We start from the raw sequence: 17,552 nt of genomic DNA, 5'->3' as shown, positions 1-17,552 counted from the left end.
TTGGGTTTACTTTATGCAAAGTATGACTTTGCATAAAGTATTTATAGTATAAAGTATTTATAGCAAGAAGTCAAAACATTGTTACTTGCTCACATCAACCATTTTAAGGCATGCGGACTTTGTTTCTGCAGACAGCTGTGATGTTGCCTTACACAGGCTCTCAGGGCAGTGCTGTCAATCTAGTAACAATAGCTATGACTAAGTCAGTTGAACACAAGTATAGTCTTCTTCAAATGATACATATTCACCTATGTGATTTTTCTCCAGTTATAATGAACTATGTTTTTAGCTGTTACTAAAATTAGGGTCTTGAGTAGAGTTATCCTGCTGGCAAGACTCTCTGGCTCAGCAGACCACCTAGGTACTCTTATATTATTGTGCGTGTTCAGGAATCCCTAGGCTCAAGCATTCATTCTGGAAATTTACAGAGTTGTCTACAATGTGTAAACCAAAACCAGACACGATTCCTATCTCAAATTGCTTTCAGTTGAGTGAGGAGCAGGTACGTAAAACAAATCTTATGCCCTGCCTGTACTCCCACTAGCCTGGACCCAGCCATGTGGAATGAGGGCTCAGACTGGAAGTAGAGAGCTGATGCAGTTATCACCAGGGAAATAAAACCTGCTTGAATACTTTATTTCCACTATTTAGATTTATTTTTGTTCTTTTATCTCCCTCTCCATTTCTTTGGCCTGTTTATCCTGATGTTTAACTCCCAATGCTCAGGTGTCCAGCACCCAGTGTGCAGGACTCCAGAATGTTAGGGAAGAAGGCAGTGTTTACCTTCAGGTGGGTGTCCAGACATCCACCCTGTTAGGTGAGGACAGTGACTACATCCTCCAGTACCATTAAAACTATGATAACTGTTAAATTCTCCATTATGCAGCATGCAGAAAGCAAACAGCATGGCTGGCTGAGAAGCAGCAGGAGGTTTTGTTTGGAGTTACATAAAAGTTGACAGAACTATTCCTCTAGTTTCTTGATCCTTTGGTGGAATCGTCAAGAAAATCTTGGCTCGGGTGTTATGCAAGACAAACTGCCCTGCAAGATCCCTGTATAGCACAGGGAATGATACTCAATATCTTGTAATAACCTATAATGGAAAAGAATCTGAAAAAGAATATATACGTATGTATAACTGAATCACTTTGCTGTACACTTGAAACTAACAGAACACTGTAAATCAACTATACTTCAGTAAAAATGTATTAAATGTTTAAAAAATATTCTTAACACTTTTATCCATTTAAAGAACGAAGATGCTTTTATTTGTAAAGTGCCGTTATTCCATTTGTCATTCATTTGATAAAAATAAGGTAAAGAACACAAAAGCCTCAAAACCAAGGGGAGTATTCTAAGTTGGCCATACAGTTGATTAGTCGTATGCTTTTATTATTTAATTTGTTGCTATCAAACAAAAAACTGCAAATCTAAAAATTTCCATGTCATTCCTACACCCCAGAGGTTGGCAAACGGTTTTTCTGTAAAGGGTCAAATAGTAAATAGTTTAGGTTTTGAAGTCATATAGTCTCTGTCGTGACTACTCAGCTATGCTCTTATAACACGAAGCATCCATGGTCAATGCATAAATAAATGGACATGGCTGTTTTCCAATAAAACTTTATTCACAAACACAGGTGGCAGGCTGCTTTGACCTGTGGGCTGTGCTTTGCCAATCCCTGCTATGCCATAAGAATGTATCCATAAACTTCCAAAGATTTCTTTTTTTTAATAAATATTATCATATCTTTTTGAGGAGACTTAAAATAAGGAATACATTAATGGATAGAAAAGAAGAAGAAGGAAATTAGATGATCCTAATGCCTAAGATACATTGATGCTGAGTTTTCAAGGGTGAGACACACAGATATGGACGCTACCATTAAGGAACCCACAGAAGTAGTAGTGAAAACAGGTCTTAATCAAATAATCAAAGAAATAAAGGAGAAACTGCAAATGTGAAAATGCAGAGGTCTATAATTCTAAAAATGCCCCCTGAGCTTCCTTCAGCTACAGGCTCTTGAACAGATGTATAAGAATGAATAGGCATTTACTATTTTTTTTTACTCTTTTGAAGGGAGGAAAAAAAATTAGGAAAAGGAAAATAAATAAGAAATCACCTACAGTTGCTATGAAGGGGTCATATAGTAGGAAAAAGGTACTTTTAAGAAACTTAAGGACTTCCCTGGTGGTGCAGTGGTTAAGAATCCGCCTGCCAATGCATGGGGACATGGGTTCAAGCCCTGGTCAAGGAGGATCCCACATGCTCCGGAGCAACTAAGCCTGTGCACCACAACTACTGAGCCTGCACTCTAGAGCCCGCGAGGCACAACTACTGAGCCCACGTGCCACAACTACTGAAGCCCACGTGCCTAGAGCACGTGCTCTGCCACAAAAGAAGCCACCGCAGTGAGTAGCCCGCGAACTGCAATGACGAGCAGCCCCCACTCACCACAACGAGAGAAAACCCGCACGCAGCAACAAAGACCCAACGCAGCCAAAAATTAATTAATTTTAAAAAAAGAAACTTAAATAATACCAGTATTGTTGAAGAGAGGGAGAGACAGAGAGGGAGAGAGATTAGGAGTACATTGTGAATTGAGGTTAGAGAGGTAACAAGATCCTAAATTATGCAAGGTTTTGTAGGTCATATTAAGAAGTTTTGGGACTTCCCTGGTGGCACAGTGGTTAAGAATCCACCTGCCAATGCAGGGGACACGGGTTTGAGCCCTGGTCCAGGAAGATCCCACATGTCGTGGAGCAACTAAGCCTGTGCACCACAACTAGTGAGCCTGCGCTCTAGAGCCTACGAGCCACAACTACTGAGCCCACACACCGTGACTACCGAAGCCCTTGCACTCTAGGGCCTGTGTACCGCAACTACTCAGCCTGCGTGCTGCAACTACTGAAACCTGTGCACCTAGAGTCCGTGCTCCACAGCAAGAGAAGCCACCACAATGAGAAGCCTGTGCACCGCAACGAAGAGTAGCCCTGGCTTACCACAACTAGAGAAAGCCCGCGCGCAGTAATGAAGACACAATGCAGCCAAAAATAAAATAAATAAAAATTTTAAAAGAAGTTTCTCTTTATTCTAAGAGCAAATGGGGATCCAGTGACTGGCATGCTCAAATCTGCACTCTGACAACATCATTCTCACTGTGGTACAGAGGACTACATTGAAGAATGATGGGGTGTGTCACATGCTAGGGAGCAAGGGACTAAAATGGATTTTTAATTAGGATGGTGGAGGTGAATTAGTGTGTGGGGTTTGTGACATCTTCTGGAGACCTTTAGGAAGCAAAGTCAACAGAGCTGGGAGATAGACTAGATATACTATTTCAAAAATGAATAACTATGAAGCAAAAAACCCCATATGAGCCTTAATATACCCTAAGCTGAGGATAGCAGAAATTGCTATTTGCCTAAAGAATGTCCATTCTCTCCTATTTCTTACTAATAGAACCACAGTTTTGATGTGAGTGACAACATGCTGAGACTGAAAAAATACTGACATCCCAGACTCCTTTGCAGACGGGAGAAAGGTGGGGACATGGAATAACACTCTGGTAAGTGAAATGTAGCAGCTGTTGGGTGGATTTTCTGGAAATGATTGACTTGGCCAGCGTGTACTCATTTGAGCTTGACCTTCTCTTTCTTTCTGCCTGGAATGTGTATAAAGTGGATGGATCTCTAGCAGTTTCTGCCAAGTATATAAACAAAAGTGACACTTTAAGGACAAGAGACAGAGAGCTAGAAGGAAGCCCCTTGATTTTTTATAACGTGATGACGGTAGTATAGCAGCCCTGGACTGCATATGATACATATGACAGAGCTTCTTCACGTGAGAGGAAAGTAAACTCCACCTTGTTAAAAATATTATATTTGAAGTTTTTGTAACTTGAAGCTGACCCAGTCTCTAACTGATATAGAAGATGTTCATTAAAAATACAATGCATCGGGCTTCCCTGGTGGCGCAGTGGTTGAGATTCCGCCTGCCGATGCAGGGGACACGGGCTCGTGCCCCGGTCTGGGAAGATCCCACATGCCGCGAAGCGGCTGGGCCCGTGAGCCATGGCCGCTGAGCCTGCGCGTCCGGAGCCTGTGCTCCGCAACGGGAGATGCCACAACAGTGAGAGGCCCGCGTACCGCAAAAAAAAATAAATAAATACAATGCATCAGTGCATCAGAGTCTGATTGAGTAAGTGCCTAATAACCCAGATCTTCAAGGTGCTGTAAGTGATTCTGATATAGGTGATGTTGGTGGTTGAAGCTCTGACATTTGGGAACCACAGTCCTACCAACCTTTTGCCTGCCCTCCCCCACCTTTTCCACCAAGCATCACATAAGTACAAATGCACTTTCTCCACAAACACATTTTCAGTAGCATCAAAAATGTATCAAAAAAACTTCTTACCAGAAGCAAGAATAAAATGGATGGAAAACTGTTATATATGTGATAATAGAAGTATCCACTTTCAAAACACAATATTTTAGGAGCTGGTAGCCGAGAACATACATCTCTCACTTGTATGAGGAAAGATTATGACTCTGATAAATTCCCATCTCTTTAATGGAGAAATTGAAGCTTGGAAATCACACAACTAATAAATGGGAGAATCAGATTCAGATCTTTGTCTCTACTACTCCAAAGATTCAGATCTTTGTGTCTATAATTATACAACGTTTTCACCCCTCAGCTTTAAAATGACAAGTTTGGTTGAAAGAGTCCTAAGATCCTTTTTAACTCTAATGTCTGATGAATCTACTGTTAGAATTAGAGAAATGCAAAAATCCTCTCATGCATCTCAAAGCCACCTAAGTCCTGAGGGGGCTGTACATATAACAGATGAGACCTTCTAATACTGACAAGTCCTTCCTCATCCTCCACAAGTGACCTGGTAAAATTAGAGCTTGAAGGGTCTTTAGGCTCATGAGTCCAAATCCTTTGTTTAAAGTGAGGAAACTGAAGGCTGCTACACCGATGGTGTGCTTAAGGACACAGAGCCAGGATGGGCAGAGCTGAAGCTGGTATTTCAGTTTCCCGTTCTAAATCTCATGCCCTTTACCCTAGTCTAACATGCTGCCAAAAACATCAGGAATTTGACAGGCCTCCCTTTCCTGTTGCCAGCTGTTTGTAGACTCTCCTTTGTGGGAAGACATAACCACCACCTCTACACACTGTTGCGGCTTCTAAGAGGCAGCTCTGGCAGGGTTTGCGTTGGGGCTGCAGTTGCCTGGTGAGCACTGTGTATCCGTAGCACAGAGGTAAGTAGCAGTGTCTGCAGCCTGGGAAGCCGTGATGGACAGGGAACTGCCTTTGATGGAGTTGTCAAGCGTGACTCGCAGTCTTCCACTAAGCTTCTCTCTCTCATTTGAACGTATTAAAATCAGGTGGGCAAAGCCTCTCCTTGAATCCTGTCTGTACCAATGTAAGGTGTCTATAGCAGTTTTATAACTGCAGTTCATGGTGGCATTTTCACCCTCCTGGATGCTCAGGGCCTGAAGATTCTCTTCTCCTTGCTGGCTATTCACCCCTAGGCAGAAACACAAGGCCAGAGGCCAGGAGTCAGTCACTGCATTTTCACTCTCTAGTGTTTGCATTTCCTTCCATAATTTGGGGGTACATTTCCCAATTAACAAGAAGATTTTGCCCCTCTGTCTTGTGGGCTCGGAACTTTGGTCACCCTCTTCCCATCGCCAAGAGCCCCAACTCACTGGCCAGTTGAAGCCACAGAATCACCAAAGACACGGTCAGGAGTTTCTCCATTCTCCTTCCTTATTGGGATCACAGGAGGCTCAGCTCCGGAGCCTGAAATGAAGCCAGGTTCCTCAGTCTAGTTCTTTTTTCTGGGTATATTTATCTAGTCCCTCTGGATCCCAGAGAGAGACTCAGGCTTCTTACCCAGCCAATCAGAGGGAGCTCAATCCTGCGCTTTCAATACAAACATGTTGATTTCAAACCAAGCAACTCTGAGGAGAGAGGGTACTGCCATCTTGTGGTGACAACATCATCCTGCTAATAGAGCTGGCTGTGGAAGGTGAAGCATTAGAGCTGATACAGAAGAAATTACAAAGCTGGTCTATTCTTTGCCTTTATTACACTCCAGTTCTAGCCTAGAGTAAGAACAGATACAGCTTAATTCATGTACAAACTCAATGAAGAAAGAATATTGATGCCTGGATTTACAGAATACCTCTGAGGAGCACTGTTAGGTTTCTTACAATCACTTCTGGTGTTTTATATATGAGCTTTCTTTTCTTTTTTCTAATTTGCCTAATGCTGGAATGAGATTGTATATAAGTCAGGATTCTTATTGGTGAGTAACAGAAACTGACTCTGGCTGAATTAAGTAAAAAAGGAATAAGTTAATTAATATTGGGTTTGCCTCAGCATCTCCAATAGGGTCAAATAACTGGAGTCAAAAGCTATTGAGGGCTTCCCTGGTGGCGCAGTGGTTAAGAGTCCACCTGCCGATGTAGGGGACACGGGTTCGTGCCCCGGTCCGGGAGGATCCCACATGCTGCGGAGCGGCTGGACCCACGAGCCATGGCCACTGAGCCTGCGCATCCGGAGCCTGTGCTCCGCTACGGGAGAGGCCACAATAGTGAGAAGCCCGCGTACTGCAAAAAAAAAAACTATTGAGTCAGTCTACCAAACATTTCAGGAAGAGTTAACACTGATCCTTCTTAAACTGTTCCAAAAAATTGCAGAGGAAGGAATATCTCAGTGCTATCTGCTTCATCACTTTGGTCTTATGATCCAGCAGATCCAAAAATGATGCTTGTCGTTTCCATGGCAAATAGGATGGAGACATGGGAAACACCAACAGGAAAATTGCAGCATAGTCCACTAGTATTGGGGGCTGTGGGGAATATATGCCCTTTTCTTTAAATATTGATTCTCCTTTTAAGAAACAGCTTCTGACTTGCTAATTGACCATGGCAAAGTCTGAATATCTAACTTAGGAAAAAACTAACTTAGTGACCATGCAGCCTGAACTTCTATCATGAACCAAGTGTTGTCGAACTACATACCTGCACTGTTGATCATGCCCAGCAGCAATCTATCATCAAGTGGAAATGATATATAAGAGACGGGGCTCAGGCATCCCCAGAAGATCCAGGTAAGCTGAATGAGTAAGCACCTCAGATTCCTTTGACACAAACTCTTCTTGTTTTGTATACTCTCCCTTACCATGCCTATAACCTTCTGGGGAGTTGCTTATAATCAGTTAACTAAGGAACAAGAAAATCAAGCCTATTTTTCATATGGATTTGCACATTATTTTGGTACCACACAAAACTAGCACTATAGCCCACTGAAGGCTGAAGATGAAGGACAATCCCTCCACATCATCAGGTGATACCTTTTGGTTATTCATGTTCTCTAGAGTGAGAGATGGCCAGAGGTACTGATCTACAGTGATTCTTGGGCAGTTGCTAATGATTTTCCTGGTAAGAGACTTGGATGGAGCAAGATCGGAAGATTAGTGCCAAGGAAATCTAGGAAAGAGGTATCTGGATGGACCTCTCAGAATGGGCACAGACTGTCAAGATAAGTATGCACTATGTGGAAACTGGCCAAGGGAAATGGAAGCTCTTAATAATGGACAAAACAATGCACTCTATGGATGTGTCAACATCTTTCCCCAGCCACCCCGATGCTTGGTCAGTGGTCCCATGAGCAAAGTGGCCTTGCTAGCAGGAATGGAAGATATGCATGAAGTCAAAAACATTGATTTCCCCTTACCAAGCTTGACCTAGCTAATGCTGTTGCTCAGCGACTAATCTGCCAAACACAGAGACTAATGCTGAGCCCCTGATATGGTGTCATTCCCCAGAGAGACTGCCCAGACACCTGATGACGAGTGGATTGCATTAGACATCTTCCATGATGGAGATGACTGAGATGTGTTCTCGCAGGAGTAGACACAGATCCTTGCACATGGATTTGTCTTCCTTGCTCATTGTACTCTGCCAGCATCATCCTTATAAACTCACAGAATGCCTAATTTCATCAAGGGATTGCCCACAGTATTTCTTCTGAGGAAGAAACTATTCTCACTGCACAAGATTACAGCAGTGGGCACATGCCCATGGGATTATTTATCTTACCTCATACCCCATCACCCAGAAGTGGCTGGCCTGTTGAAATGTAGAATGGCTTATTGATTCCGTTATAGCACTAGTTGGAAAACAACTCTGTAAATAGATGGGATTCTGTCTTATATGATGCAATATATGCTTTATAGCAGAGAGTATTATATGATGTTTTCTCCCCCATACCCAGAATGCATGAGTCCAGGAATCAAGGAAGTTGTTCTGGGAGTGGATGCTCTCACTATTATTACCAGTAACCTACTAGCAGTATTTTTGCTCCCAATGTTTGTAACTTTGAGCTGTATTGGTTTGGAGGTCTTACTCTCTGAAAGGAGGAAGGCTTTCCCCAGGGGACACAGCAATAATTTCACTGAATTGGAAGATAAGATAGCCATGTGGCCATTTGGGCTACATATGTCTCACAGCAATGAATAGAAAATGAGCTTACTCTACTGACTGGAGTGATTGATACCAATTACCAAGGAGGAATTAGGTAGCTGCCACACAACAGATATAAAGAGGACTATGTCTGGAACCCAGGAGATTTCCTAGGGGAGCCTCTGGGAACTTCCAAGCCTGATACTAAACGTTAATGTTAAATTACAGCAAGCAATAAAAAGACAAGATTTTTGAGTACTCAGACCCTTTGAGAATGAAGATTTGGATCACACCACTAGGGAAGTAACCTAATCCACTGAGGTTATGGCTGAGGGCAGGGAAAATATAAACTGTGTAATAAAAGAAAGAAGCCGTCCATGTCAATTGCAGTATCGTGACCAAATTGGGAACCAAATAATGTAGTAGTTTTCTATATTTTCTTTTTGCTTTTTATATGTGTGTTCCTTTGTATACATTGCCATTCTCTTCTTCTTTCTCCTCACCATAATTATTTTATATGCAGATTGTCAGAGATTAAGTTTACAATTTAGTCTGTGTATAACAGCATTTTCAGTGAAATTTCCTCTGAATTTTAGAAGTAAGTAATACAGCCAGTGATCCGTAGTGACTGCTGGGATTATGGGTCTCCTCATTTGGGGGAAATGATGAGAACGTCTTCACTTGTTCAAAGGACAGCTTTAGCTTGTTAGATAGAAACATAGAGTCATTTCACCGTGTTTGGAAGTTCAAATGTGTATGGAGTGGAGTGTAGGAAAGATCAGAAAGATGAGGCATGCCACTTGTCAATTTATTGCCTTTCAATTAGAAATCCACCCTTCATGGATTCAGAGGGTGACTCTGGACATGGACCTTGTAAACATTTCTCCTTCGCCAGCTGGCATGTTGTTAAGCTTTGTCAGTAGAGGGAACGGGAAGGACACTGCAGGAAGAAGCAGCCTCTCTTCCAGGTCCTAGCATGTTTTCCACACTTCTGTTTTATTTTTGTTTTTGTTTTGCGTTGCGCCGGCTACTTACTGCTGTGGCCCCTCCCACTGCGGAGCACAGGCTCTGGACGCACAGGCCCAGCGGCCATGGCTCACGGGCTCAGCCGCTCCGCGGCATGTGGGACCTTCCCGGACCGGGGCACGAACCCATGTCCCTTGCATCGGCAGGCGGACTCTCAACCACTGCGCCACCAGGGAAGCCCTTCCACACTTCTTGTTCCTGCAGTGCTTGGCCATCCTGTGGGACACCAGTGATGCTCACCTCCAGCAACATTTAATGACAACCCCCCAGGTGGTTTCTTGGCAGGTTTCACAAGCACCCAAGCAAATTCAGCAGCACTCCTTTGCCAGCTTTCTATTAATGGTGTTGGAACCCTGGGAGGTGTTATTCTGCCTGTCAACCTTGTTCTCTGGCACCTCAGCAAACTTCCCCATCCAGCAGGCTGCAGCCACACACTCCCCAATGAAGCCTGAGTCATTGGCTTGGTAGGAGAAGGGGGTACAAATTACAACGTGTTGGTTTCCTCGGAACTCTGGCTTAGTCCTAGAGATAACAGCGTCTCTCTACCTATGCTATTCTTATGTTCTTTAGAGTTCTTTTTACTCACTAGTAAATAATTCCCTGTTATTAGTTAATAATTCTTTATATTAAACTTTCCTTCTTCAAATTGCTATGATGTTTCTCCTGATTGCACTTGATTTGGGTAATATGGGTCCATGAAGTGCATGAGAGGAAAGGCATTAGCTGTAGAAAGATCAGCGACCACATGTCGGGAAACAGTATCCTCCTTTTCAGGAACTGTGCTTCAGTACGTGGTGATGAGCACACGTTGGGGTGGATGCTACGGCAGAGGAGATAGAGAGGAGGGACTGCACCACTTAAGCCTGGGGAGCCCCTCTGGGCCAAGAAAAGGATTTTTATGCCATTACATAGTTTTATTTCAAAAGTATTTTGCCAGGTACTGATCTATAGGATAAATACACTTACTATTTTAAAAATTAATTTAGGCATTGTAGGTAATGAGAATTTCCTTGAACAAATTTTTGAGATTAATCTATAGCTAACTGACAACTGATGGCAACTGTATCTGAGAGAGAAACTCAGTGTCAGTCTCTAGAGAGAGAATGCCCCACTGTGGCCAAATAGGGAACTTAGAAATATTTTCAGTAACTCTTAAGGGGTTTTTGCTCTGCTTCCTTTGTAAAACCAGTTACTGTGTCCCTCACAGCACAGTAATACACCGCTGAGTCTTCCTCTTGAGCTGATAGTTTTTTCAGATGGAAGGATGCCTCACCCTTGTTGAGGTCAGCCGTGAAACCTCTGATACTCTCTCTTGAGGTGTGTCTCAGGAGTAACTGGAGGTGTTGTTTGGGGTAGTGTACATACCAGAAGAGCACAGGACTCCCAGAATATGAGTAGTTGCACTTCACCTGCACTGGGGACCCTTGAAAGACGGAGATGTGGTCCTCAGGCTGAGTCACTGTCTGGGCTCTTGTTCCTCCTGTAACACCAATTCTGGGTCAGGGATTGTCTTGCAGACAGAGGAGAATAGTTGTTAAACTGATTCTAAATCAGAAGACCAGAGAAAGATAGAATAAAAAGAGACTTTACTCACTGAGTGTGAATATCATCACAAGCACTGAGATGAGGGTGGGCTTCATGTCCGAGCTGTGAGGAAACAGGAAGCTCCTTTCTGCAGGTTTTTCCTGGAAACAGTTCAGCCACATGGACACCCTGACAGAGCAGTGAGTGAGTTTACACTGGCATGCAAAGTAAAATCTCTTCCTCAAAGGGCTGGCTGCTTTCTGGCTTTCTATCAAGTTCAAGTTGTGTAGCATCTTCCTCTAGAGGCCCTATCTGATACTGCAGATAATCTCGGGCTTCAGGAGGCCTTCAGTTCTGAAACAGAATGGTGAGGGATTTCCTCCACAGTTAGTAAGACAAAGTGTAATGCTGTAGTAAGTGAAGAAGCATGTTACCAGAAAGGTCCAGATAGAGATATCGACGGAACATAATAGAAAGTCCAAACATACAAATTATTTATGGAAATTTAGTTATCAAAAAATAGGGAAAAGATGGTATATTCAGTAAAATATGTCTTCATGAATGGAGAGTCATCTAGAGATCAGCAACTAAATTTGGATGCATACCTTAACATCAGCTACGAAATAAATTCCAAAGAGAGATAATTAATATTTTAAATAAAATGAAAGCATATTTCTATAAATTTAGGATGGTCATGAATTTTCTAAACATGAGAGTCAGAAAGAATAAGGGAAAATATTGATAGATCAGCCTTCACAGAAATTTAAGCTTCTGTACAAGTATGTTAATGAAATGTGTAAACATTACCATATCAAGGTATTTTCCATTCATCATCATTGATTCTGACCTTCCTCACACCAGGAATGGCCCTTTAGAATTTTAGTTCTACAGGGTTTTTTTGACCTAAGAATAAGGCAATTCTAGAAAGATGGTAGATTTAAAATGTCCCTGATCCCCTGTGCTTAGCCAAGGAGCTTCTGTGGAAGCCAGCCATGCTGTGCCAACAGAGCTTAAGGGAGGTGTCCCATTGAGGCTCATATAGAAATCTGGGGTCAATAGCAGGGAACTTCAGGATGAAGAGCAGAAAACAATAGGTTGTAGAGAAAGCTTGGCATGTACAGATCAATGGACATCTAAGAAGGAAATTAGTTGTTTGGGGAAAGCCTTTCCTCTAGCCCCCAAATAGCTGAGAAGAAAGTAACAGGTAGGCTGAGTCCCAGCTGTCCTTAACGAAGAGGAGTACAAGGAGGTAGGAGAGCAAAGAGATTTCCTTCTAGTTTTTCAGCAAGGTACTGGCATTGCTGCTGAGACCAGTGCCCTACTGTCTGCTACATTGCTGATCACAGGTATAGAAATATCTAGGCTTTCCACCCTCACAACATTGCCTCCACTTAAAGTGCCCCAGTAATCAGACATGTCAGGAAGGAGTAAAGAAAGGGAAATGATACCTCAGAGAAAAATAAGGGCTTCATCTGGGGAAAATATAGTCTGAAAAAATTATCAGAGTCAGTGACACAATTTCCCTAGCCAAAAATCAGGACACATAGTTTGACAGTGATCAAGAATTCATTTACAAGGAAGCTCTCACAAAGAAAGAATATCTCACTCAATGCATTCTTTATTTATTGAATCTCTTAGAAGAAAACATAGGAAAAATACTCTTTGACATAAATCACAGCAAGATCTTTAATGACCCACCTCCTAGAGTAATGAAAATAAAAACAAAAATAAACAAGTTGGACCTAATTAAACTTAAAAGCTTTTGCACAAAATCTGCAGATTCGGTGCAATGCGTATCAAAATCCCAATGACATTTTTTACAATCCTAAAATTCATATGGAATCGCAAAGGACCCCAAATAGCCAAAGTAATCTTGAGCAAGTAGAACAAAGTGGGAGGCATTTCACTTCCTTATTTCAAAATATAATACAGGGCTTCCCTGGTGGCGCAGTGGTTGAGAGTCCACCAGCTGATGCAGGGGACACGGGTTCGTGCCCTGGTCCGGGAAGATGCCACATGCTGCCGAGCGGCTGAGCCCGTGATCCATGGCTGCTGGGCCTGCGTGTCCGGAGCCTGTGCTCCGCAACGGGAGATGCCACAACAGTGAGATCCCCGCGTACCGCAAATAAAAAAAAAATAATAATAATACAAAGCTTTTGTAATCAAAACAGCATGGTACTGGCATAAAAACAGACTTACAGGCCAATGGAACAGAAGACTCCGAATTATTATTTGTGATTTGATTCATATGATATGCTTAAAAAAACTGCCCTCCAAAATATTGTAAATAGTTTACACACACAGAAGTTAAGCCTCCCTGAATTCAAAATTTCATAATTTCTAGTGGCAGAAAAATGAGTCATTCAAAATGTTGGGCCTGGAAAGCTGCCTCAAAATAAACTAACAAACAAAAATTAAGAAAAATACAAAGGCTTAAACCTCAACCTCTCTACACATACACACACACACACACACACATGCAAATTTAAAGATTTAAAGACAAAATTAATCTGAGAAAAACTAAAGAAAATGTGAGATAAAATTTTATCATTTTAGAGTGCTACAGATTTTTAAGCATGAAATAACTCAGAATCCATAAAAGAAATTTTTCAAAAATTGACTACATACTATTTTTAAAATTCTGCCTGCCAAACAAACAAGACCATAAACAAAGTCAAATAGGTTAATTAAACTTTTTTAAAAGACACATATATGTGACAGTCTTATGACAACTTTCTTAACATAGAGAATGTTCTTTAAAATCTATATTTAAATGACTATAACACAGTAGATGGGAAGATATATGAATAGACAATTTATACAAAAATATGTAAATGACTTTGAAATGAAGCTCCATCTCATTCATAAATTTTAAATTATTAATTTTTTTTTAAAAAGCCTAACTGATAAGCAACAGTCCAGAACCTTAGTAATACACAAGGTTTGGGGAAAATAGATATTCTGCCTAATCATGACTATTGTGGTAAAACTTATCTAGAAGAAAATTTAGTTGAATCATAGACTATGAGTATGCTACTTTCTTGAATAATAATTTTTTCCTTGAAGTGAATAGTTAATTATTACATTTTAAATTTTTAATTATTTTGGCTTATGTACTTATATGTGCTATTGCTCAATTCATCAATGGCTAACTTCCAATTTTCTGCTGGGTTTGGGAAATGATCACTGCTTGTTACACAGGCACTGGTAGAGAACATGGGTAGTCTGCTGCTTATATATTTTCAGTCTTCCTATTTTCAGCCTTCACTCCCTGAACGCCCTCAAAACACACAAACACACACAGCACCATCCACCCTAATTATTCAAGTGTAATTAATGCTTCAGGTTTCTAAACCCTTCCACAGGGGTACAGCACACTTCCAAGTGCTGCTTGTTTCTTCTTACATTGGCCCCAAGTCTCATTGTTTATGTGACTTTACCTTGAAATTACTTTTGCCCTGGATGAGGAATTATTGATGTCAGACTCTTTTTTCAAAATCACTAATGAAGAGTTGGGTATAGGGAATATTCACTTCTTGTTCTTATTCTCTAGAAATTTGTATGAGTTTTGTATCAACCAGAGACTGAGGGACAAACCACCATAGACTGTGCCACAGAGTGGATCAAATGGAGAGACACTCAGCCTCCAGGCCCCTTGTTGCCACTCAAAGAGTTTGCGCTCAGCTGCCCCTGCGGTTCCCATCACTGTGTCACTCAGAGCACAGTAGTACACAGCCGAATCTGAATCTTGGACTGAGGCTTTCTCCAAGTGGAAGGATTTTGATTCTTTGTGGTGTGTGGCTTCAAACTCCTTATTGGTTCCCTTGTCATTGTCCTTCATGGCTTTCAGAAGGACCTGTGGACCTTCTCCAGGATATTGAACATACCAGAAAGTAATGGGGTACCCAGGGGCTGAATAAGTGCAATTTATGGTCAAGGCAGCCCCTTCTGGAAGAGTCATTTGGCCATCCATCTGGGTCACTGAGTCTTCACGGGTTTGTCCTGGGGAAAAATAAAAGAGTTCTGTATCATTTTGGGCATAAAGCTCTGGGATAAAATTATGATTAAAGGTTTTGTTGACATAACAGAAGAAAGAATCCAAATTTTTAGAGGCATTTTGCTTACCAAGTACTAAGAGTATCACAGTCACTAAGCCTGGAGAAGAGTTCATCTCTAGAGTGTCTCCTGAATAATGTCCTTGACTCTTCACATGAAGAAATATTGAAGTCACAGTGAAGGGATAAACCTAAGCCTAGTTTCAGACAGGAAATGTGTTTGTGTTGGGAAACTGCACCTCCTGGTGGACAGACACTGAAATGGGATGCACGTTTCCTGGTCTCCTCAAGTCAGAAAAATGTTATCCTTGACTTTGTTCATGAGGTACATGCCAGTCTTCAGGTGGTGCTTAGAAATCTGATCAAGAGCTGCCATAACTTCTCAGGTCTGTTTTGCTCTTAGGACACTACCTGACATGGAAGTTCTTTAACAGAGCATCCCAGGTATTTCTGCAGCTGAGAAGATAACAGTTCTCTTAAGCACTTTATATAGTACTTTATATTCTCAGGTATCCATGGTGGGCCAGCCTATAATCCACTGAATGTCAGAAAAGAATCTGAGGTTGATTACAGAGGACGTAATAAGAAGCCAAATCAGTACTGAGTGAATCTCTGTGTTTCAGCATTGTACCCCAATTTATAGAGCAACAGTGACTGACATGTGTTACATGCTCACTAAATATTTGTTATACCAAACAAAACTAATGAATCAAGGGTCACTGATTGAGGAATCACTACTACTTGAAATATAATATTTTATCAGTCCCCAAATAATATCTTTTTAATAAAATCTTTTCAGAGGAAAAAGCCACGCTATCTTATCAATAGTCAAAGAATCCTGAATTTCAGAATCATTAAAATGTGAAAACAAAAGAAATATCATAATTGAAATGATCAAATCCTTATAGAATGGTCTGAGATCAATGTCTTATTCTCCTACTATTTTCTTGACTCCAAGATAAAAGGGTTGGCCTATATGAATCAGACAAGTACTAATCTTATACTCTTAGTGAATAACCTCAAGGATGCTTTCTGTTACCATCCATCTGCCATATTTTATTGCCAAACTTAATCGAATAATTTTCCTCCACTGGGTTAGGAACTCTAAAGATGTGGATTTGTTTCAAAAGCCTCGAGCATGAGTTAGGACTCTCTTTTTTCCCAGCTTTTCAAATTATTAAAGACACAGCTGATATTCATACAACAGCTGATAATAGAATCAATGTGTAAGTGATTTAAAATTACAGGTTCTGGGATCCCACAACTAACTTCATGAATCATACTTTCCAGGATTGAGACCCACAACTGTGTAGTTTTTTTTTTTTCACTTGGCCCTGCTGCACAGCTTGTAGGCTCTTAGGTCCCCACCCAGGTATTGAATCCGGGCTCTCAGCAGTGAAAGTGCGGAGTCCTAACCACTGGACTGCCAGGGAATTCCCACAAGTGTGTAATTTTTTAAAGCTCCCAGATGGTTTTGTTGCAGCCAGTCTGATGCCAGTTTATAAGATTTCATTTGTGATCAGTGTCCTAGACCGAGATGGTCATCAAAGATCAGGGAGTAGGGCTTCCCTGGTGGCGCAGTGGTTGAGAGTCCGCCTGCCGATGCAGGGGACATGGGTTCGTGCCCCGGTCCGGGAAGATTCCACATGCCACGGAGCGGCTGGGCCCGTGAGCCATGGCCGCTGGGCCTGTGCGTCCGGAGCCTGTGCTCCGCAACGGGAGAGGCCACAACAGTGAGAGGCCCCCGTAACGCAAAAAAAAAAAAGAAGGTAAGATTTTTTAGTTAAAAATTTTTAAGACTTTTAAAATTGATTTTGATTGGAGTATAGTAGATTTACAATGTTGTGTTAGTTTCTGCTGTACAGCAGAATGAATCAGTTATACATGTACATATATCCACTCTTTTTTAGATTCTATTCCCATGTAAGTCATTACTTTACATTCTATTCCCATGTAAGTCATTACACGCTTTTTTAGATTCTATTCCCATGTAAATCATTACACTCTTTTTTAGATTCTATTCCCATGTAAGTCTATTCCCATGTAAGTATTCAGTAGAGTTCCCTATGCTATACAGTAGGTTCTTATTAGTTATCTATTTTACATATAGTAGTGTTATATGTCAATCCCAATCTCCCAATTTATCCCTCCTCCCCATTTCCCCCTTGGTAACCATAAGTTTGTTTTCTACATCTGTGACTCTACTTCTGTTTTGTAAATAGGTTCATTTGTACCATTTTTTTTAGATTGAACATATAAGCAATATCATTTGATATTTGTCTTTCTCTGTCTGACTTACTTCACTCAGTATGACAATCTCTAGGTCCATCCATGTTGCTGCAAATGGCATTATTTCATTCTTTTTTATGGCTGAGTAATGTTCCATTGTATATATGTACCACATCTTCTTTATCTATTCCTCCATTGGTGAACATTTAGGTTGCTTCCATGTCCTGGCTATTGTAAATA

General features: G+C 41.4%; 1 protein-coding gene and 4 gene segments (V, D, J or C); 1 reads left to right on the top strand and 4 right to left on the bottom strand.

Moving 5' to 3' along the window:
* Positions 1 to 17,552, top strand: part of SALL2 (spalt like transcription factor 2) — a 915,550-nt gene that overhangs the window by 654,643 nt on the left and 243,355 nt on the right.
* The window catches only part of LOC101272106 (T cell receptor alpha variable 18-like), a 155,820-nt gene that overhangs the window by 7,015 nt on the left and 131,253 nt on the right, over positions 1 to 17,552 (bottom strand).
* The window catches only part of LOC125963600 (T cell receptor alpha variable 20-like), a 156,002-nt gene that overhangs the window by 25,549 nt on the left and 112,901 nt on the right, over positions 1 to 17,552 (bottom strand).
* Positions 4,722 to 5,788, bottom strand: LOC125963604 (T cell receptor alpha variable 17-like). The segment is given in 2 exon segments: positions 4,722 to 5,534; positions 5,716 to 5,788. Coding segments are annotated over 2 exon segments (396 nt in total).
* The window catches only part of LOC117199197 (T cell receptor alpha variable 9-2-like), a 153,426-nt gene continuing 150,414 nt past the window's right edge, over positions 14,541 to 17,552 (bottom strand). The window contains 2 exon segments of the V gene segment in view: positions 14,541 to 15,030; positions 15,154 to 15,274. Coding sequence covers positions 14,558 to 15,030; positions 15,154 to 15,199 — 519 coding nt within the window.

Source organism: Orcinus orca, chromosome 2 (assembly GCF_937001465.1).
Source record: "Orcinus orca chromosome 2, mOrcOrc1.1, whole genome shotgun sequence".
Lineage (NCBI taxonomy): Eukaryota > Metazoa > Chordata > Mammalia > Artiodactyla > Delphinidae > Orcinus > Orcinus orca.
Note: the sequence above shows the minus strand (reverse complement) of the source record. Positions and strands in the feature narration are given on the sequence as shown.